Source organism: Rhinolophus sinicus, linkage group LG02 (assembly GCF_036562045.2).
Source record: "Rhinolophus sinicus isolate RSC01 linkage group LG02, ASM3656204v1, whole genome shotgun sequence".
Taxonomy (NCBI): Eukaryota; Metazoa; Chordata; class Mammalia; order Chiroptera; family Rhinolophidae; genus Rhinolophus; species Rhinolophus sinicus.
The window spans coordinates 12858807-12881927 of NC_133752.1; the positions used below are offsets into that span (position 1 = coordinate 12858807).

The 23121-nt window shown below is 36.1% G+C and overlaps 1 protein-coding gene across 6 annotated transcripts in view; it reads left to right on the forward strand.

Moving 5' to 3' along the window:
- SLIT2 (slit guidance ligand 2) overlaps positions 1-23121 on the forward strand; it is a 331277-nt gene that overhangs the window by 219608 nt on the left and 88548 nt on the right. For all 6 annotated transcript variants that reach the window (XM_074321764.1, XM_019743900.2, XM_074321767.1 and 3 more), the window contains 4 exons: positions 11566-11637; positions 12142-12213; positions 19284-19355; positions 22949-23092. In XM_074321764.1, coding sequence (XP_074177865.1) covers positions 11566-11637; positions 12142-12213; positions 19284-19355; positions 22949-23092 — 360 coding nt within the window. The remainder of the gene's footprint in view (positions 1-11565; positions 11638-12141; positions 12214-19283; positions 19356-22948; positions 23093-23121) is intronic.

The window sequence follows — 23121 nt, forward strand, 5'->3', positions numbered from 1 at the left end:
AATTAAGTTATTTAAAAAACTATTTTTCTTAAATTTATTAGGGTAACATTGGTTAATAACAGTATATACCAGGTGTGATCAAAAAGTACAGTGAATATTTAAATAAAAAAAATTATTACAGCAAAAGACACATTGCCATTAATCCCCCTCAAAATATTCCCCCTCGCTTTGAACACACTTATACCATCATTTTTGCCAATTTCTGAAGCAGTTCTGGAAGTCCTCTATCATGAATGTCTTTTAGTTGTGCTGTCATGGCTGCTTCGATGTCCTGAATCCATTCAAAACATTTGCCTTTCATGGTCGTTTTGACTTTGGGGAAGAGCCGGAAGTCTCACAGTGCCAGATCTGGTAAATAAGGTGGATGAGGACACACCATGATTTTTTTATTTAACAGAAATTGCCTTGTACCAGAAGCGATCTGTGACACGGAGCCTTTCCATTATGATCAACAAATACGGTGAATGCTGCTGCTAAGTGCCATCCAACAGAAATGCAAGGATCTTCAATACAGGAAGAGGTGTGTCGAACGTTAGTAACAGTGTGTGACAAGTTTCAACTGTTTTGGTGCAGTCAGTTGGGTGTGAGCTACGCTTGAGAGGAGATATGTTTTAAAGTGTGCCTTAAAACATCCTCCATCATGACAACACTCCGTGTCACACATCGCTTTTTTTCGGTATACAGAAATTTCTGTCAAATAAAAACATTACGGTATGTCCTCATCCACCTTCACCAGATCTGGCACTGTGCAACTTCTGGCTCTTCCCCAAAATCAAAATGATTCAGGACATTGAGGCAGCCATGACAGCACAACTAAAAGACACTCATGACAGAGGACTTCCAGAACTGCTTCAGAAAGTGGCAAGAATGGTGGGATGTGTGTTGAAGGCAGGCAGTGGTGGGAAGAGTATTTTGAAGGGGATTAATGGCAATGTGTCTTTTACTGTAATATATATGTTTTTTTTACTTAAACATTCACCCTGTGGTTTGATCAGACCTCGTAAATTTCAGGTGTACAATTTCATAATTTCACAATTTCACAGTGTTGTGAAATGTACAATTTCACAACATCTGTATACTCTATTGTGTGCTCACCACCCAAAGTCTAGGCTGCTTCTTTTTTTTCCCCCCAATTAACTGCTCTAACTTACTTTATATGAGAATAACCTTAGTTCACAAGACCCACTGAGATTATTTTAAAGTATCTAAGTATCTAAAATGTACCTAGAGCTTTGCAGTATAAGACAGGATTCTTTGTAGGGACCCTAGAACCTGTAGAGCTTTGACACAGACATGGAATAACATGTGCACATAATAACATTATTCTCATCAAATGTTTAATTAATGGAACATTGCCTTGCCCATAGAAGACATTTGTATGTATTTTTTAGCTGAAACTTGAAAAAAGAATAATAATTGTTTTGGGAAGAGGAGGGTGACGTTCCACAAAAGAGAAACAGCAAGAACCAAGGGCAGAGGTGGCAGTGAGCATTATGTTTTAGAGATTATACATTTGAGCCTAATCGGAGTATTAGGTGCATATTGAGGCCTCATGGAAAATAACTTCTGAAAAAATGCATCTTCATGTAATTTGAAAGCTACAGATTATTGAAGGAGTTTCATTTTAGTCAGAAGATGTAATATACGATTAACCAGATAGTAGAAAGACGTTTTAAATTTTAGGATAGGGGAATAGAATAGTCATCTCTCCAGGCATGAGCGTTTATTAAGTAAGCATGTACTCTATAAAGGCGGCATGAATTCTCCAGAGATTGTCCATCAAGTGACTAGCAAATTTGACGTGCAAATTAAAAGCTATGAAATGAGGTACAAAGTAGTAACACATTGCAAGAGAGAAACAAATAAAGTGGAAGGTATTTATTACAGAGGGTGTAAAATGGAGGGCAAGTTACAGAGGTTAATTAGAGTCAGAAAGCTTTAGTTAGAATTGCAAGTCTACCTACGGTTTACTATCTGAGACCATGGGCAAGTAACTTGTCTTCTATGAGACTGTCTCCTCATTTGAAACCAAGCATTGTTGTTTGTTTGAAATGGAATGATTAACACATGTAGAGCTTCATGTGCATAGCATATAGTAATCGTTCAATAAATGATACCTCGATTGTTGAAGCCTTCATGTATGAGGTAACACGTGAGATAGGCCCTGAAGGATAGGTAGTGAGTAGGAATGCAGAGATAGGAAATGACTTTCACATTAATAGAATGTCATAAGCTTAGGCAATAAGAATGGAAATACAAGACATGAGCAAACAGGAACTCAGTTTGGTATTTGAAACCTGAGAGAGTGCAGAAAATTGAAAAGGTAGTTTGGAGACAATCTTTGATAGTATAAGAATCTTAGTCTTTATTTGGGATGCACTTGAATACAGGAGTTTTAATCTGAATCTTCAAAAACAGTTCATCTGAAAGCTGTGTGTGGGTAGTGGACAGAAGGAGAGACTACCGGGCCTCTTAGGAAGATGCTGTGTTGATCGAGCGGGGATGTCAGAAGAGGTGCAGCTAGTAAGAAGCAGGAGGAATGATGAAGTGAAAGCACATATGATAGCTAATAGAGAAGCAGAATTAATGGCATTATATATTTGATGAGATGAGGGAATAATGGAGAAAAATGAGCCAAAGAAGATGCTAGAGTTCCAAGTATGAGGGACGGGGAGATGGTGGTTATATCATTACATATAAGAAGCTGAGGAGTGGGACCAAAACTGGGAAGGAAGATGGTGGTGAGCAAAATCTGTGAAATACTGAAGTACCATGAGAGACTGGGAGGTACTGAAATAATACAGACTACAGTAATTTGGAGCATGACAAGGACGTGAGGCAAAGGTTTTGGAGTAATTAGTATTATGAAATACAGAGTTGATAGTTAAATTCATAAAATGGCCAATGACAAGGAAAGCAAGAGAAGAGAAACCCAAGGGGACTAAATAAAAGCGTCAGAGGGTCATCATAGGTGAGGGAGAAAGGGGCTTCTAGAAAAATGATCTTAAGAGTCAGATATTCCAGCTGATGAACCAAGCGGAGAGCTGAAAACAGGTTTTGGAATTTGACCAGCATCTTGTTCTTAGAAGAGTCAAGATGAAGTGATAGGTAAGTCAGCCACTTTTCAGAGTGTTAAGAAAGGGAGTACATGATGAATATTGGAGAGAGCAGATATGGAGCAGTTTGAAAAAGATTGTCTGAGAAAGGATTTTTTGAAAACAGGGCAGAGTTGGATTTATTTTAAGATGTGGAGAGCTGCATCATTAGACAGTCAGAGGGAAAGCAAGTCAGGGATTAGAAAGAGATGAGAGTGTGAGAGGTAGATGAAAAGTGTGCGGGAAGAAGACCAGTCTGGACACATAATGGGATCCATCAAATCCTGATCCTAGGAAAGGAGAACAAAACGTTGTTGTGGGTTGACAGAAGGAGATGAGTGGGTTGTAGATGTAATCAACTGAAAGTAAAATGAGACATTTAAAATGGTCTATCTCATGCAATTTAATTTATTTTTTACAGTAGAGCTTTTCTTCTATTTTGTACGCTCGATAGATTTTGTATAATGATGGAATTTAGTAACATAAAAGTTATAGTAAATAATATGCCCCATTGGATTTCCCTATATCGAGGAGGTGTTGTATCCAGTATAGCGACAATAAATTAAATCTATAAGTAAAGATGAAAACATATGTGAAGCTCAAGGTGAATTTTACTTCTCGGATTATTACATTATCAGCTTTATCAGTAGAGCATCTGGTAATACATCACACTCATCTTCAACTCCAACAAAATACCTCCATTACCACTCATTACAGCGTCACAACTTACTAACTTAGTAGCGTACATCTTTTATTACTCTCATTTTTATTAGAATAAAGCACATCAGTAAGATTTATGAAGTGTGGAAATAAAGCTATGCAGCATCTTAAATTTTTTTATAGATTCCAGATTTTTAAAACATCATAAACTGAAAATTATAAACTCCCTCCATATTTTTAAAATAATTTTTAATTTGTATTTTATGATACATTTTCAGTAGAATTTCCCTATTGGAAGTTATCAGACGTTTCACTCAATAATGTTGACTTGATTTCCCACTGTGTGTTATGTCTTTTTTCCTTGCAACTGTCTCATAATATAATTCTGCCTAAAAGAATATATGCTTTCTGTTGGAGTGAACAACTGCTTATCTATCTAGTTAGAAAGACTTGACTCTTCCTTTTCTCTTTCTCTTTGTGCTTGCATCTATAATTTACACATTTCTGGCATTAAACAATTATTTGTTAAAGATACAGAAGGGAAACATTCTTTTAAAGTCAGAATTGGAATAATTTGGAAAAGGAGGAATAGAAAGTGACTAATATTTATCTAATTCCTGCAGTATTGGGTGCTATACACATACTATATCATTTGATCTTCTCATTGACCTTTGATGGGTATATTTATACAATTTAAATAAAATAGGAAAACTAGTTTGGAGGCATATGTTAGGTAAAGGTTGGTAGTTTTCTCCAAGAGGCCTTGTTATCCTGAATATTTTTACTGTGGTCCAAGATATGTCCTCCCCTGTGTGGGTTAGGAATCTGATTTTGACTTTACCTAATTATTGTAATATATATATATATATATATATATATATATATATATATATATATATATATAATATTTTTTATAGATGTATTTATTTGTTTACTATCTGTCTTTCCTACTAAAATAGAAGCTCTAATGCAGGCAGGAGCTGATTCTGTTCTAATCACCACTGAATACCTAGCAAGAAATCTAGCACCTGGCACATAGTAGGCACTTGTTAAATATAAGATAAATATTTATTGAATGAATGAATAATTTAAAAATTAAACATTTAGAGCAGATGTATCTCTGAAAGGATGGAGCTGTATTAAACAAGATTAAAAAATAAAACGTGAAGGAGCAGTTCATTCTCTTCCTATAGAAAAGAAAATGATGCCTTTAAAATATAAAATCAGTGAGAGAAAAGTTAATGAGTAGAGTGTTTCATAGACTGGGCCACAACATGGCTATAATACTGAAAATTCATTTGTTAAGTTTCCCTGTTCCCCGTACTGATTTGGATTCCACACTCTACATATGTCTGAGAGTTCCTTTCTCTCTGTTCGAGGCTGGCCAACCCAGTATGTAATGGGTCCCCTTCTTCTTTTGACATAATATTTAATTCAGTCTTCCTTCAGATGTCTTAGACATCTTTCTCTAAAGTCCTATTTCCTCTGTAATAAAGGCATTTATCTAACAGGCTGACAGCTTCATTTTGCTATTTAAAAAATAAAAAAAAAAAAGATGAAGCTCAAAACAGTTCAAAAATCTTGTTAAAAAAAGAAAAGTTCTTCAATTGTGAAGTGGATAAATTGGCCTGAATCTTAAATTTATTTGACTCCAAAGCCTGTGTTCCTTCCTCAATTTAGCTACGTTCAAAGAAACGTAGACATGGCTTAGCTCATTGAGATCTTGTTGAAGGGATCACTGAAAAACTCAGAGAGGCCAACTGATAGAAAACAGGACACAGTAAACTTTAGGGAACTTACATATGAAGAGAACAGAGAAGGAGCATAGAGAAAGACAAGACATTAAGGTAGAGGGATCTTTGCAAAACTGAGAGCTGTTTCATATTACTTTACATCTAATACCTGCAGTGTGGATGACATACACATATATCATTTGTCTTCTCATTGTCCTTTGATGGGTATATTTATACAGTTTAAATAAAATAGGAAAACTAGTGTGGAGGCATATGTTAGCTAAAGATTGGTTTACTCCGAGAGGACTTATTATCCTGAATATCTTCACTATAATGCAATCTTTCCTACTGTCTGTTAAATATTCTTATATCCCCTGAGATTTTGTCTGCACAGAATTTGTCACAGTTTAATTTGATATTTTGATTAATGCCAAAAGATCCATTTATTCTGCAAGCTTAACGAGGGCAGGACCATGCCTGGCTCACCCTTTCTGCCCCAGCACTTAGCATAATGTGGGTGAGAAGGACAGTCCTGGGGCACAACCATCAGAGAGTGCCCATGCCTCCATGTTTCACAGAAAAAAAAATTAATGACGAAGGAATATGGTCTAATGAAGACACAGGGGGAAAATAGAATGTGTAATGTAAAGTGAAATTAGGTTGAAAAGAAAGAAGCCCTTGCTCCCCTGGAAGCTTCTCACCACTCTGCTGCTTTGAACTCCACTGGTTGAAACTTTGTTTTCATACAGACAGGGTGCCTGAGGCAAGTCTGTCCATGATCTGGCCTCTGGCAACAGAATCATTAATAGCAAATCGATCCTCTATATATCAAATCCTTAGAATTCATTTCTTAAATCACGTTTTGAGGTATAAAATTTCACGTATGATGTGATGGATTGCTATAAAGTAGACATTTAGTTCTCTTCAATCCAGTTATAGATTTTCTGTGGCATATCACCTGTTCAAACCATTATACAGGAATTCCATAAATCATGGAGAATCGTTAGTAAGAACATAGGTTGTAACCATTTTGAATGTCTTGTTCACTCTTATGTGCTACTGCCTTTACTCTCAGTGGCCTTTTTTAAGGCTCAGAAGCTGGCTTGAGAGAAGATGGTCAGGGAAATTTTTAGATTATGGGAAGGGAAAGGATGGTAGCAATGTCTTCAGAACACTGAGTTGTGGTTTCAGTGTCTTCTAAGATGCACTGCAAATTCTCAGAAATAATTCTTTTTTCAGACGTGCTATTCAAGTAGGTAAAGGAAACTCACTTTACTGTGTAAACTCACTGGACGATTCTTACTCTGCTAGTAATAAAAAAGGCTCTTTCAAAGAGAAAGAATCCCAGTTATGGAGTTTGGGTATGAGGTGTGCAAGTACTGTTCGTTTTGTTTCCTCTCGATCACTTGCATGCATAAGTATAAAGAAGTGAAAGTAAGACTAATTCTTGAACGCTCTATCTGGTTACATCACTTATGATACTGAATATAACTTTACAAACATATATATTCTCCATTTTTTGTTTAGACAAACACTCTTCCCGTTATGTTTAACCCTTTTTGCATGCTACTTCTGCATTTGCCCCTTCCAAAATTTTGAACTCGTAATTTTATTAAATTATACATACTCAACAAATACATATATACATATGCGTGTATTTATGTATACACACATATATATGTAACATATTGCAACATATGTATGTGTGTGTTAGTGTGTTATATATATATAAATTCCTTTCACCTTTTTCACATTTCCAACCTTCAAAACGTTTACACTGCAGAGAATTGAAGTTTTACACAAATAGATATTTTAAAAACTATCTGATAAGTAATAAAATGCATATGCACAGGGAACACAGAGAAAAGAATCCCATGGTTTGCCTAGCAGAATCAAGAGAGCTTCAGGAATGAGGATGTATTTTACAGGCAGAGAAATTGGGGGCTCTTTAGACAGAAGAAAGAACACGTGCAGAATCTCAGAAAAGGAGAGGTAGTATGTCTTTGAGAAATTACAACAGTTTTCAAATGCTAGAACCTAAAGCAGAAGGCTAATCTTGAATAATCACCTGTCCCGATGACAATAGGATACCAGGAAAAATTTTGAGCAGGATAGTAGTATGATTAGACCTGTTAGTTAGAAAAATTACTGTAACATGGAGTGGGGAGTGGTTTGGAGGAAAAGAGCCCACTGAGAATGTGACAGCAGCAATGTCTCTAAGGCATGATGAAGGCAGGCTTTGCAGCAGATAGTGATGGGAGGTTATTCCAAGAAGTGACCTTGTCCTGCTGTGGTATTTCCCCAAAATCTACAGGAAAAAAAACAGGTACCCATCAGATGTAAAATAAGACCCATGTCGACTTTAACATAAAAATAAAGACAGCTGGGCATAATCAAAGTAGTATTCTTTCTCAGACTAATGAAATGGTCATTTTTTTAGGAATTAAGTTATAGATTTATGATTATATAATCAGCTGGAAAGATTAAGTTGAAAATTTACGTAGTTCGAATTCCACTAGTGATCACAGTGTCACCGAAACTTTAGGAGAAAAATAATGGATAACTTAGACAATATCTCAGTACAGAGGTGGGTGAGAATGCAAATTGCTATCCACTCATTGAGTAACGCCGTTAAATGATGTGTAAACATAATTTGCATAATGTTTCTAAAATGAAAATTATTACCAAATGGAGGACTTAGTTCAGTGTCTCACTCATAGTAAGTTCCCCGAAGGTTTTAATTATTAATGAAATAAACAAAACAGCAGAATTTATATTTTCCTTTCTTGGGTTGCTGAAGAAAAATCCCATATGAAAACGGAATGTTATTGACATTATGGATCTATACTCTGACCCCCTGAAATCAGGGAGCCCTGTGACTCTAAATTTCCCTCAAAATCTAAGCCAGGTGATTGTGTGTATTGAGTGTATCTTTGCATTTGAACATGCACCCATATGAATGCACACATGGAAATTTTAACACTCATTCCAAAGGTCACTGCCTGAAATCTGAAGTCAATAGGAACACACACACACACACACACACACACACACACACACACTCACACACACACACACACATTGTCGTCTTTCTTTAACTGCTCAAAGACCAAATGGACAAACAGTTATAACAGTTATTTCTACTATGAAAGCATCAATTGAATTTACGCTTAGGGGACTGTACCCTGGAATGACATCACAAGAAATAAAATAAGATTAAGGAAATGGACAATTTTCAGGAACAAGTCATCCCAAGGAAGGGATGGCTGATACCAATTAGTGTGAGCAAAATATTCAGGCAAAAATGCTAGCTCTATGAAAAGTATGTCCCTCTAGAGGCCAAGCTCCGCTTAGCTACTAAAGGTATTTTTTTAAACTTACAAAGTTCTGGAGACTGCAGTTTCATAACGGAAATAATATTCTGGTCTAAAATAGTCTTGGGTCATTTTATGTGGGGACATAGGAAGGATTTCAGTGGCATGCATTTACTATTAAAGCTACTATTAACGTGCTAGAAATAGAAAGTCCTTTCTTTAGAATTATGTAATAGGCAAGAAAATCCCTAACAACGTCAAAGGAATACTGCTGCTTCCTCCTTTACAAATGCAAAAACTGGCATTACCTATGAGGCGACCTTTTGGCTACCACGGGCAGTCTAAGATGTAGAAGCTAGAGGCATTCCACAACGCCCCCCGCCCCCCTTCACCCCGTTAAATCCATGCTCTATTCTCTGGCAGCTGTTTTTACCATTTACATTAAAAGCAGATGGGGAAAATGCAAAGAGCTGTCAGTTTTATTGCCGTGTATAATCAGCATCTGGGCTGTATGTTACAGATACAATCAGTCCAATCTCATACTTTAGTGGTGTTGTAAAAACTTTTTTGAGTTTCTAAGACAGTTTCCAAATTAGAGAAAATGCTATATTTTAACTGTGTTGATCATGGCAATTGCAACCATATATATGTTTTCGGCCTCCATATGAGTGATGTGTGTGTTTAATATACAGTTACTGAATTATCTGCAAATCTGTACTGCTAATTCCTTTTAGAACGTATCTTGGAACTATTTATTTTGCACTAGAGATGAAATCATGTGTCAGATTTATTCACTTATATATTCTGTGTGTGTATATGTGTATGTGATTAATATATGCTGTAGACATTTTATTAGATAATGTTATATATTATATGAGATTACACACATGCACATGTATATTCCCAAGTTTTTATTCTTTTACCATTTTTTGTGCAAGAAAACACTTATCATATATATTTTTCTACATCTCATAACTTTTACCAAAGCATTTATAGTAGGCTTTATTTTCCTCATTTTTCAAACAGAGAGACAGACACAGTGAAGCAAAGTAACTTTGAAAAGTCCAGAGAGCTAACAGCAGCAGATGCAGAATTCAATCCAAGTCTTTATCATCTCATACTTTTAATCACTAAACTATATCTTTTTATCTTTATGTACACATATATACAAAACATGGCACTGGGAAAGGGCTTCGGAGTCAGAACAGACCCAAATTTAGTCAATTTGACTTAACCTCTTAGGGATATTTTGTTTGTTTTGATTTGCTGTTCATTAAACAATAACATGTAAGTTAAAATGTTGCCAGCATTCAATAAAAATGAACAAATGCATATGACATAGTGTGTGTGTGTGTGTGTGTGTGTGTGTGTGTGTGTGTGTATTTATTTTTTCAATCCAGGCAGGAAAATGGAGCTCATGCCAGGTATATTAGTAGAGGGATTTAATATGATGAATGAATTAAACAGTTGTAGAAGGTGACACAAAAATTAGAAAATTGTGTTCCTCCTACCACCACCACCCCAGGACTTCAATGACCTCAGAAGAAAGTGATGCTGTGTTAAGTCAGGAGGTGGCCTCAGCCAGAGTTGAAATAAGGAGAGAGATGAGACTGCTGTGAGGGCATCTCCTGAGGCACAGAGGGGGAAGTATGTGGTTCAGAGTCAGCTCTCCGGGACACAGAGAAGAGAATAGGGAAAGGAGGTGAAGAATGTTTCTGGGGCTAGAAATGGGGCTGAACATTTTTTGATGGCCTAAAATATTTACCAAAACACTTAATGAAGTATGTTTCTTGGCATCGTTCATAACTAGATGGATAAAATCTTACCTTTCTCTGATAGCAAAACCATGAAGTAGAACACGTTGGAGGGTTATTTTCAACTCTCTAATTTTAGTGCATCCTTAAAACACTTCGAGTGTGTTTGACTTCACTTTGCTGCTGTGGTTTTCACATGAAATATTCACATAGTGAATCAACAGGATGCAATCTTACTGAAAATACCCATAGTACTTACATATTGAGAATTTAAGATTTTGCTTCATAAGAAGCTTTGAAATTTTCTGAATACAACAACTATGTTTTTTTTGAACCTATAATACACTTTCTGTAGAGGACATAAAAGGTTTGTAAAACTTAATATTCAACAATAATTTCCTTTGTGGAAGAGTTATAGTTATCTGTAAAACATGTAACATATCTGTTCGGTGTTACTACATATTTCTCTTACTGAAATTGAGGTTACCATGTTTCCCCGAAAATAAGACCTAGCCAGACAGTCAGCTCTCATGCATCTTTTGGAGCAAAAATTAACATAAGACCCGGTCTTATTTTACTATAATATAAGACTGGGTATAATATAATATAATATAGTATGTAATACAGGGTCTTATATTAATTTTTGCTCCAAAAGACGCATGAGACTTGATTGTCCGACTAGGTCTTATTTTCGGGGAAACACGCTATTAAAATTTACTCCCAAATTAGTTTCTTACAGGTGTTTTATACAAAGTCCAGACTTAATAGACCTGTAGTGCCTAAAAATTGAGGATTTTTTTCTGTTTTTATAATTACCTTGTTTTTGTTCCCAGTCTTGCTCCATATTTAGGGTCTAGCACAATTAGTTTTTGTAGTTATTTTTGAGAAAACAAGAAAATATTACTCATGAAGAACATCAACTTTGCTTCTTGACATGAATCCTGAGCTTGAATTAAACATACCTGAGAGCTCACGTTTTCATTTAAAAACTGAATTTTTTTCATTGCAGACGTCTGGAACAGAACTCAATCAAGGTCATCCCTCCTGGAGCTTTCTCACCGTATAAAAAACTTAGAAGAATGTGAGTGAATACTATTCTGGAATATATGTAATGTTTTCAATTTTGCAGGTCATGACCATGCAAAGACATCCATTTAAGTATGAATATTTAGGTGTTTGACAGCTAAGCTGTTAAGTGATGTGACTATTTGATTGCTAGTTCTATAATGTAATACTAATAGCTAAACTATGTCATATTTCAAAGTTCTCTGTAATTTAGCATATCGATTCACACTATTGTGAATGTATGTGGTTAGTATAGTACGTAGTCAAATCTTAGAGGTTCTATTTTCAAAAATGAGATATGGCATCTTTATAATAATATAAGCAAATGGCCAATAATCAATTTAAAGCGATGTTTTTTTTTCTTTTTTAATTTTGGATACTTCAGATGTTTTATGTTGTAAATTTTGTACAAGTATTGATAGGTGCAAAATCGACATGTAAAGGCAATAAATAGCTTTCTCCTGCAGTAAATCTTACTGGCATTCTATTTAATTTAACCAAACCCTATTTCTAATCTTAGCGACCTGAGCAATAATCAGATCTCTGAACTAGCACCAGATGCTTTCCAAGGACTACGCTCTCTGAATTCACTGTAAGTATTGACCACATCACTGAAGGAAAGCAGAATGTACAACTAATAGTGGCTCTTAAAGAAAATTGGATGTAAAATAAATACTCCTTTAAGTTTTTTACTATTAATAATGCTAATTGTTATTAATCATAATAATATAAATATATTCAATCATAAAATATTAATAATGCTATATAGTCACAATAATATAAATACTTCTTTAAATTTTGAATTATTAATAATGTTAATTATTAGTAATCATTAATGGCTTCTATTGTTTCTATTGAAGAATGGTACCTGTCACTAGAATCAACCAATTTTAGGGTTGTATAGGACTTGATAATTTTGCTGCTTAGAGAGCAAAAGACCCTTTTTTGACAATTTTTGTTTCTGAAATGGAGGGAAAATGTTTATTTTGGAGAGCTGTGGTCAATGTTGTATTAGTCCTTAAGCCGCTAGCTGTGGTCTCTGGGGACAGTATCAGTCCCCTTTAGAATGACGCTGGGTGAACTCTTGCAGAGAACAGTGGAAGATGACCAGTGAGAGGCCCCACCTCCCTGCTTTATCACCTTCAGACTTCCCTGAAGAACCTGCTTTAATCTCTCAAAGTACAAAGATAAGGAAGTTTGACAGCTTTTTAATGTCAAAGGGACTTTCAGGAAGATAGCTATGTAAATTAAAGAGGTTCTGAAATAAATGGGTAAAGGCTGTTCTTCCCTTAAAGTGAAAAATCTTCAGAAGTCCATCAAGTAAAGTAAGCTTTATTTCACATTTTAATTTTAAAGTTTGAAAATTGAAGGCTGGCATGTCCTTTTAGAGTTGCTGCTTAGAAAAGGGTTCTTACTGATGTAAATTACTGCAGAGCTCTTATGAATTTCAGAAGTCCATTGCGACTAGTGAGAATTCTAGGATACACATGTGCGAGACGCAGATAAACACCTGGGGTTTAGATGACAGTTTACACTGCAGGTACCGAGGGGAGAACAGGATGGAAGTGCTCATTCGAGCATATAGGTGTTCAGGTTGCCATGCTGGGCTGCCCAGCAAACTACAGTTTTCTTTGAAGAAAGGAAATGGGAAACTATCACTTCACCTGCAGTATCTGCTTGGGTTGTTTTTTGTTTGTTTGTTTTGGTGTTTTTTGTTTTTACTAGAAGATACCCGAGGCAGGGGTGGGGTGGGGGTGAATTGTGGGCAGAAAATGTAGACTGCAGTCGTGTATTGCACTCAGGGTGAGATGTCAGATTCTAAAATAACAAAATTTACATAAAACTCAGTTAAATTACCCACACTGCTCATAAAATACCGTGTATGCCATTCTGAACAGTGATATGCAAGTAAGTATAGATACCCTCCCAGCCATAGAAAAGGAAAAAACAAAAGTGAAATCACTGTACCAATTCCTGGTTCTTGAAGTACCTGTGCTTCAGGGATAGCCCTTAAATGTTGAAAGAGAGAGATGTGGATGGAGACTTCTTATTTATATCTGTGTGTTGCAGTTTATTTTTAAGCTCTATTGCCTTAATAATGTTAATTGACACTTTTGTGGTTGTGAGAATTAAAATAAAGGATACAAATAATAAAAGAAATAATAAATAGAACATTATTATTTATCACAGTAAAATGCATTATAGTTGTTAATAAACATGTAGTTATAATTAATGGTTATATTATAAATGGTTATGTGCTCACCTATATAAGCATAATAAATGAATAGCAAATAGTAGAAGAAATAATAACACATGTAAAAGAACGTTCTCGCTGAATTGGGAACCTAATTTTCATGATCAGAGCTCTCGTGTGCACAGTTCTTGTGGAAAACTATGAAAAAGCATTCTTTCCTTGTGGAGCTTGTAATGGTCATTCACTCACGAGTTGTGAAAGAATTCACCAGATACAAAGAAATAGAAATTAGAAGGTTTATTTAAGAAAAGAAGCACCAGCAGAGGAGTTGCCGGGGTCAAATCTAGCGTAGACAGCTGCTCTGAAGTTCAGGTTAGCTTTTTCTTGGGTAGGAAAGTGTAGATGATTTTCTTATAGCAGAGGATGTGACATACAAATGCAGGACATTTGACTGAGGTCCTTGGATTTGCATGTGCTGGATATATAACTGGTTTCTTTCTGTGGGTGCCCTTACCCAGAAAGCGTACAGAAAACCCATGGGGAGGGAGAGTTAAGACAAAATGTTCATTTTATTATAATTGTGTTATAATGAAGCCAGAAGTTCAGGCGAGGGGCAGACTCCAGAAGTCTGTGCAGGCACCAAAAACCATATAATTCTGGTCAGGGTCTTATCTCCTTTTTCTAGGGGTGTTTCAACAGAAAAATTATATTTTGGGGCCGGGCCTGGGTGGTCCCCCGGGGATTGAACACAGGCCTGGGTGGTCCCTGGGGAGTGCATGCAGGTGGTGCAAAGTACTGATAAAATCACCCTCTGTTAGCCCCTTCAGGCTCACTTTCGTTACCTCTCTTCTTGCTTCATCAGACCTACATTTAGTCAGGGAGTTAAGTCACTGGGGGAATTTCTAGTTCAAAACATTGCAGTATATGAGAGAATAGAAACTGTTTTCCGGAAGTGGAATGCCACATAATATCTTACAATGATATGAAACAGGTAGACCAGGAAAGGGTGTAGCAGCTATCCTATCTTAGAGAAAGTCGAAATGTGATAACTGGTATCATTTTCCCCACTGCTTTCACATTTTGAATTGACCTTCCAAAGATTAAGTTATCTACCCCTCCATAAAGTATGTAACTACCCAGGTTTGCAATAGCCCTTTTCTTCATTTAACCACAATCATACATGTTCAACAGAAATTTGTTGGGACCCTGTAATGTAGAGGACCCTATTCAAGCTTCTGGGGATGCGTGCGTGAACAAAACACAAAAATCTCTCCCTCGTGGAGATGACCAAGGATAGTGGTTGATGACCAACCAGATGCCGGTCAAGAGATACAGTATATCTAACGATAAAAAGTACTCGAAAGGAAAATAAAGGGGAAGGGATACGGAGTGCCAGGGAAGGAGAGCTGAAATTTTAAATAGGATGATCAGCAAAGGCCTCCTGAGAACGTGATACTATTGGGCAAAGACCAGAAGATTCAAATTGTAGAAGTGAGCTGTGCATGTTGCAGATACAGGGAGACAGAACATTCAGAACAAGAGGGAACTGCTACATACTATGGCCCTGAGGCTGGAGAGTGCAGAGTCTTTCAAGAAAGAGCAAGAAACATATCAGCAGGACTGGAGGGGAGTAGATGGTTGAAAGTGAAATCATGAAGAGGTTGCGATTGTTGGCACTGGTAAGGTCTGGGAAACAACCATGAGGACAGAGGGACGAAATATGGTGAAAGACAAGTTCCCACAAAAAGAGTAGTGTTGGTGCTTGTAATAAGGAGCCAGGAGTTTACATCTTCCAGCAAGGAGTGAAGTGACTTGGGAAAGTGTAGATAACTGCAAGAGCCATACAAATAAGCAGCACGTCTTTTTCTAAAATGGGTTTCTACTTATACAAGTTTCTCTTACATATCTGTCTGGAACTGTACTCAAATATATAGCTGGTCTAATTTAATATTACATTTGCTAAAGAAGTGAAAATATGGAAAGGTGGTATGATGCCAAATACCTCTCATGCATCTTACTAAATAAAAAACAATTTTTAAATAGTTATTTGATTATTATAGTAGTATATCTTAGAGAAAACTGGACTTGATTTGTTGTATTTTTTTAAGTTCTTTCCTATTAAATATTTGCATTATCATTTATTTATTCTTATTAGTATTAACATTCATTTTACTACATATTACTATATACCATTATATTATTATACATTAATATAATTAATTATGTAATTTAATATATTGTAAATTATTAACAAAGTATCATTTAGAATACATGCATCTACTGAACCATTTTATCCTCAGGGCTTTTTATTACTCTCATTCTATAATATTTAATAATAATCTCTTAAGAATTCAGCATACTGGTATATTAAGCATTGTCTATAAACACTTTTTTTATTTTATTTTTTTATTTTCCTGGTTGAAAGCTTCTTTTTCTACCAGCAAAATAAAAAGCTGTAGCAGTATAGCATAGTGGCCAACCTCACAAGGGTGAAACTGGGCTTAGCATCCTCAGTTTTCCTTCTAGTAACAGGTACAAGAGTGGCCTAAGATTTTCCTGTTGTTTCAAAGGACTATAAAAACATTCTGTCAGCATAACTGCACACTGTATATAGTATGCTGGATATAAGTCATATATAAGAAACTGTAGAGAAACTACCCAATTTGTCATTCTTGGCATTCAGATGGTATTATTCAAATCCCTCGTGTACTTATTTTCTTTTCAGTAGAATACATTTTCATCTTTCAATTTCTTTTTAAATTTCCTTTCCCCCTTATGGGTGTAGTACACATTCTCATTGGCCTTCTTGCACTTATATCTTTATGTGATTATATGTCTTTCCCTCATCGTATAGATGTTGGACCAGTTTTCTGACTGTCATCCAACTTCTTGGTCCTGGTCTGTGGATTTCTGACACTTTACCTTGCTATCATTTTTATCTCATTGTGTGTAAGAAAAATGCACCTAGTCCTAGTATTGCTGTGTTTTTGTAGAGAAATATCATCCCCATCATATTTAGTAAGCATTTCTTTATTATAATATTTGCATGAATTTAATCCGTATACCCAATATTGCCTACACAGATTTCTTGCATCCTTGTGTGCTCTCCTCCTTTCCCCCCTATGTACTCCAATTGTCTTATTTACAATAAATCTCAATTTTTTAAAGTTGATCTTGAAAACAAAATGATTTGTTGGAAAAAAATAGTTTCAAAATACAAATATGTATGACACACCTCCTAGCTAGTCCTTCTTTCCTGCTATTTGAGCCAACCTTTAAAGCAAAAGTCCCAAATGAGCAACCTACTAAATTATTTACCCTTGATTCTTATAAGAGTCTCCCACAATTTATATGCATCCTATATCCTTTTGAAGTTTCAATGGTTTCAAAATTTGAAACGCCTTCAGTAGTTCAAAATTGTTCTTTTGGGTTGTTCTTTGTTCATCTCAGCCATATCAGTGCCTGGGATGTTGGCAAATCACAAACATCAAAAAATAAGAGTTGGGTTCAGCTTAATTGGGCACTGAACTCAGAACCTAACAAAGTCCTGGCAGACAGGAAGTGTATGGTATCTATTGTTGAATGAGCTGATGGAATGGTATTGAATTGAATATCCTGAATTGATGCCATCTTGATCTCATTTGTGTCCTAAAACCTCCTGTCTTCTTACTCTTGACCTTACAGTATATATTTAATCTTGCTTTACCCTTTCCTAGTTCCCTTACCTCCTTGACCCTGACAAGACAGAATTCTCTCGTTTCTTCTTTGATTTTTTAAAATTGTTTCTTCTCTGATTGATTTACCTTTTTTAAAAAAATCTGTATTTTACACAAATGAATTTTTTATGTTACGCTATATAACTGTACGCTGGAATCTACACAAATGGAATGTCTCTTGACACAATATAGCACCCAGCTTTACTTATTCCCTTGAGAATTTCCTTCCTCTCACTGCCATCTTAGAAGGGAATGACTTCCCTCACCCTGATTCATCTCTCGTCTGTTGTTATTTTCCTCCTTTTCAAGCAAAAATCATATACTGCTGCCAAACATATGAATTATTTAGATTCTCCTTTCAACTTTTATTCACATATTATGGCATCCATTTATTTATTTTCCAAAAGGTTTTTTTGCTGATTTTCAAAAGTACTGTATGCTCATTGTAGAGAACGTAAAAAACAAAGAAAAAAATGTATGTGCAAATTCAAATCAACTCTGAATGGTGAATCACTTACCATCCAAAGATTTTCCACATTTTTTTCTGTGTGTGTGTGTGTGTGTGTGTGTGTGTATTTTTTCCAAAAAGATTAAAATTATACTGTAATATATAGTCCTTAGTATTATGCTTCTTTTAGCTTTAATGTTATATCATGAACACTTTCATTCTTCACTAAATATTCTTCAAAACATGATCTTTATCAATGTGAAGTATATATTTAACCAGTCCTCATTTTTAGGACTTGGAGACATTCTGTTTGAATTTACTTTTTCATTGTTATAAATTATGACATGATTAACATTTTTCACAAAAAAATATTGTCTGTCACTGACTTTTTTCTTTAACTCTTCAGAGCACAGCTACTACGTTGTAATGTATATAAACATCATTATGACTCTTGATGTATGTTGCCAAGTTGTCCTTCTAAAAATATAATTTCTCTCTGTCCTCCACATAATTGTGATTCCCTACGTTGAGGCCTAAAAATAGATCAGCATCGTTGTAGACTTTTGTGAGCAGCGGACTTGATGAATCAGCCATTTCCAGGCATTTGTTGTTGAAATCCCCTCCTGTCACCCTTTTTGTTAATTTATTCTTTAATTTGTCTCTCTGCTAATTTATTTCTTCATTTCACTTATCAAACAATGTTCACTCATCAGTCCAGTGTGGAATGTCACTGTCACCGTGTGCCGAAACCTGTGCTCAGCGCCAGATGTCCTGAGGGGATTCAGTCACGGTCCTTACACTTAGTGCGTGATCAGAAGCGGGTACTATGAGGACGCATTTCTGTTCCTAATTCCTTAGGGACAATACGTTTTAAAAATTCTTCTGTTTTAATATCAATGATGACTGTCTTCACAGATCTTATGTTTCTCAAGCATACGCAGTCTATGTTTAAAACATCAATTTCTTGCATGTTGACCAATATGATAAGCCCAAAACTCATCCCTTTAAAAAGCAATGGATTCGACATTTAGTGTTCACTTTTGTTATATACCGTGTTCTCTCATTACATATGAACCATGTATGTATAGAAAACCATGACGATTTCTATGAAAGGGCACTACAATTATGAATTATATTCATTTTGTTCATTTTTCTTTGTTTCTCTGTGTTTTCCAAACTTTCGATCATAAGCCTGCATTTCTGTGGAGTGCTTACTAGCCTCCTCTATGCTAGATATATATATATGTTGGATGAATTTGTTGTGCTAATTTTTTTCATTTAAATTATGTGTTGTTTTTTTTCAGTGTTCTCTATGGAAATAAAATCACCGAACTCCCAAAAAGTTTATTTGAAGGATTGTTTTCCTTACAGCTCCTGTAAGTATTTCATTGTTTCTGATCTGTTGAACTCAATATTATATTTTAGTCTGTTACTAGCTCATATTTTCATGGAGGCTTCAGAAAAATTCGAGGCAAAATGGCATAGTTTAATGAAATGGAAAAGATTGGCATAGTGGCGCTAACATTGTTGATGGTTATTTGTTTGTAGACACAACTCTTTGAAGTTGTCCCCAAATCTTTCTCTCCACACGGTCACGAATCTGTGCATCCTGGCTGCCCTGTCATTTAAAGCTGTTACAATCTCTGCCCTTTGTGAAACTTTTCTGGTTTGATTTAACAATAGTTGGAAAGGAGAGAGACATAAAGATGTATTTACCCACCTTTGTGCAAAGAATCTGCAGGAGTGACAATTCTGGAATAACATCCCCTAACACAAAGCTGGTGCGCTGCAGGCCAGAACACAGCAGTCACACTCAAACTCATCTGCAGTAAGAGAATGATCTGTAAATCCCTGGATTATGGCTTTAAATACCACTCTGCTTAGACAATAGCTGCTTCTCCCTTGTCTCAAAATATGTATTTACTGTACATAGTTATAAGAATAAGACTTGACCTCAGGTGTTATTTTTAATGCTTATATGAAAAGGGAATTGGAAAAAAGTCTGCCTTATTAAGGTCTTTACTGTTGGATCCTTAAATTCTGTCCAAATGGCCAAACACACAGAGAGTACCCCATTAAGGGCACGCAATGGCCTAGCTGCTGCAGATACAAAGATGAGTATGATGTAATTACTCGCAACTAGTTCACAGGCTACTTTAAAATTTTTCATTTAGAATCAAATTATTCTGAATCCCACAAACTTCCCAAATGTAGATATTTTTCCTTACTTGAGAAATGTATGTTCATATGTTCATCATTACATCCTATTATCCATGTTTTAAATTTTTCATCATTACCCAGAAACACATTTTATATCACAGCCTAGTTTTCATGCATACACACACACAAATGAAGCAAATTGTTAAACAAAACATTTACCCTTACTATGTGCAGTCCTCTCCAGTTTGTTCCATTTCTCTCTCCCACAAACCAGTAAGTCGTGATAAATACTGATCTCTGTTACTTAATGATTTTATTTAGGTTTCATATTATTTTTTAATCCTTGCAAAAGAGTTAGCAAATATTGCTTCTGATCTTTAATAGAATGATTCTGTACACATTCCCTCAGCCCAGTGTTTTATCTCTATATTCAGACTTGTTCTTAAGCCTGCCAGGGCTAAAGAGACACAACTGTCTCTTTACTGCTAGCTGAGAACTTGGTTAAGCATCTTAGATTTGCTTGAACAGATGAGGTACTGGGGAGAAGAAGCGTAGATAAATGGAAGGAACAAAATAAATCGGCATCTAATAGTTTTTTCCCCTAATTTTTGGATGACATTATTTAAAGTAAGTACAGCACCTTCTTCGGTTGCACCCAGGCTCCCCACCTTTTTCTTGTCCTTAACGTTCTGTGCTCTAACTCCTCCCTTCAGAGAGCTGACAATTTAGGGAACAAGGTCAGTGGGACTTGTGTTGTGGCCCAGAGTGGGGGGAGTAGGATCAATCCGTCCATATCAGGCCTCTAAGCTTTTAAGAAAGTGTTATATCGACCACAGAGAAGGCCAAAACTTTAGAAAAAGAAAAAGAGGAGAGAAAGGCAAGTCACCATGAGAAAGTCATAGCTTTGCATGGACATGGGACACCTAAAAAGGCACAAGCAAAACAGAAAGTCCTTATATTCATTGGAGATTCTTGTGGCCAAAAGGGAAAACATTTTCAGAGTATTAGATAATAAGGCATACAAACTCAAATTACATAGTCCATATTTTTTTTGAGCTACTGAATATTTGTTAAAATCCTGAGTATCAAAACACTGAGGTAAAGGGTGATAGACAAAAACATTTATCAGAAAACTGTCCCGCCCACAGAGGGCTAAACTGTCTTTGGGCAAAGTGGGCCTACAGGTGAAAGAGGTAACGAGACTACTGAATAACTTTCTTTGGAACCTAGAGGAAGGAATACTGTAGTTGGGTAGAAGTCATATTCTGGAAAAGGTGGACTTTCGGTGAGGCCTTGATAGGCCGTGAGGTTGAGGAAAGTGGAGAGCAGGGCAAGTGTATTCCCAAAGGTGAGTCCAGCATGAAAAGCTCAGACACAACACATATACTTACAAGGATGATGTTTGTCAAAGTATAATCTGTAAACCACAGGGCCACAAAATATTGATGTAGAATATTAATAGTATATGTGAGAAATAAACGAGTTTGTGGGATACTGTGTTAAACCAAGCTCAATGGATATATATAATGTAGGATGAGGACCTTTAATATGGTAATTTACCATGTCACTCTCCACAAGGTTTATAAAGTATTCATTCAACAACCAATCTTTATTGAGCACCTTGTATGTGCCACCATGTTTGCCCGCAAATAAGACATAGCTGGTCCATCAGCTCTTATGTATCTTTTGGAACAAAACTTAATATAAGACCCAGTCTTATTTTACTATAATATGAGACTGGGTATAATATAATATAATATAATATAATATAATATAATATAATATAATAAATATAATACTGGGTCTTACATTAATTTTTGCTCTGAAAGACACATTAGAGCTGATTGTCCAGCTAGGTCTTATTTTCGGGGAAACACGGTAGGTACATGGGAAACATCAAGGAACAAAATAGACAGATATCCCCGCTGTCTGGAGCTTAGACCCTTGGGAAAGGGAACAAGCAAATGATAGTCAGAAAGAACATAATAAATAAGGAAATCATATGTAAGAAAGATATATGTAGTTAAGAAAATAGAAACGGTAGGTCAAAGTAAAGAAACTGAGAGTGCTAGGGGTTGGGGAGAGGCACACAGAGGCTGACAGTATTGAAGAGAGTGGTCAGGGTAAGCTGAATTGAGAAGGTAAGATTTGAGCAGACTCAAGCAAAATAATTCACCAGGTAGACGTCTGGGCGAACATTCCAAGCAGAAAAGAGTCTGGCATGGAGGCCTGTATGGCTGGACCTGAAGCAGCCCCTGAGAAGGGAAGTTGGAGGTTGCAGGGTTCAGCAGGGGGCGCTAAAGAGCCTATTTGGTGTTACAAGTTATCGTCAGGACTTAGGTTTCATTCGGAGCAAACTGGGAGTTGTTGCATGGTTTTAAGACTGGAGTTAATGCGACCTGATCTATGTTTTAGAAGGTTCACTTTGTCGTCTGTTTGGAGACTACACTGAACTTTTTCAAAGAGCAGCTTGAAGGACTAATGGTTTACGGCATTTCTTATGATGGTTTTGACAATGAAGCCTGGGTCTACTGCACTACTGCCACATCTTCTAGAGAAGATGTGCAATCACAGTTCATGAACTAAATGCATAAGTATTGGATTGAGGCATTTCTTAGATGACATGTCCCTTGCTTTATCTGGTATAAACCCCAATCTTCAGCCCATGGTACCTAAATTATTACAGTTAAAATGTTTGTGTTGAGGTTAAAAAGAATATATTTCTTGATTAGGTTTTCTCAAGGACAGGCTCTTGTAGGTGGGTTAAGCAGGTGCTACATTTTAATTCTACGCCTCTTTGGTCAAACAGATTATTGAATGCCAACAAGATAAACTGCCTTCGGGTAGATGCTTTCCAAGATCTGCACAACTTGAACCTTCTCTCCTTATATGACAACAAGCTTCAGACCATCGCAAAGGGGACCTTTTCACCTCTCCGGGCCATTCAGACGATGTATGTTATATATGTGATTTGGGTCAAGG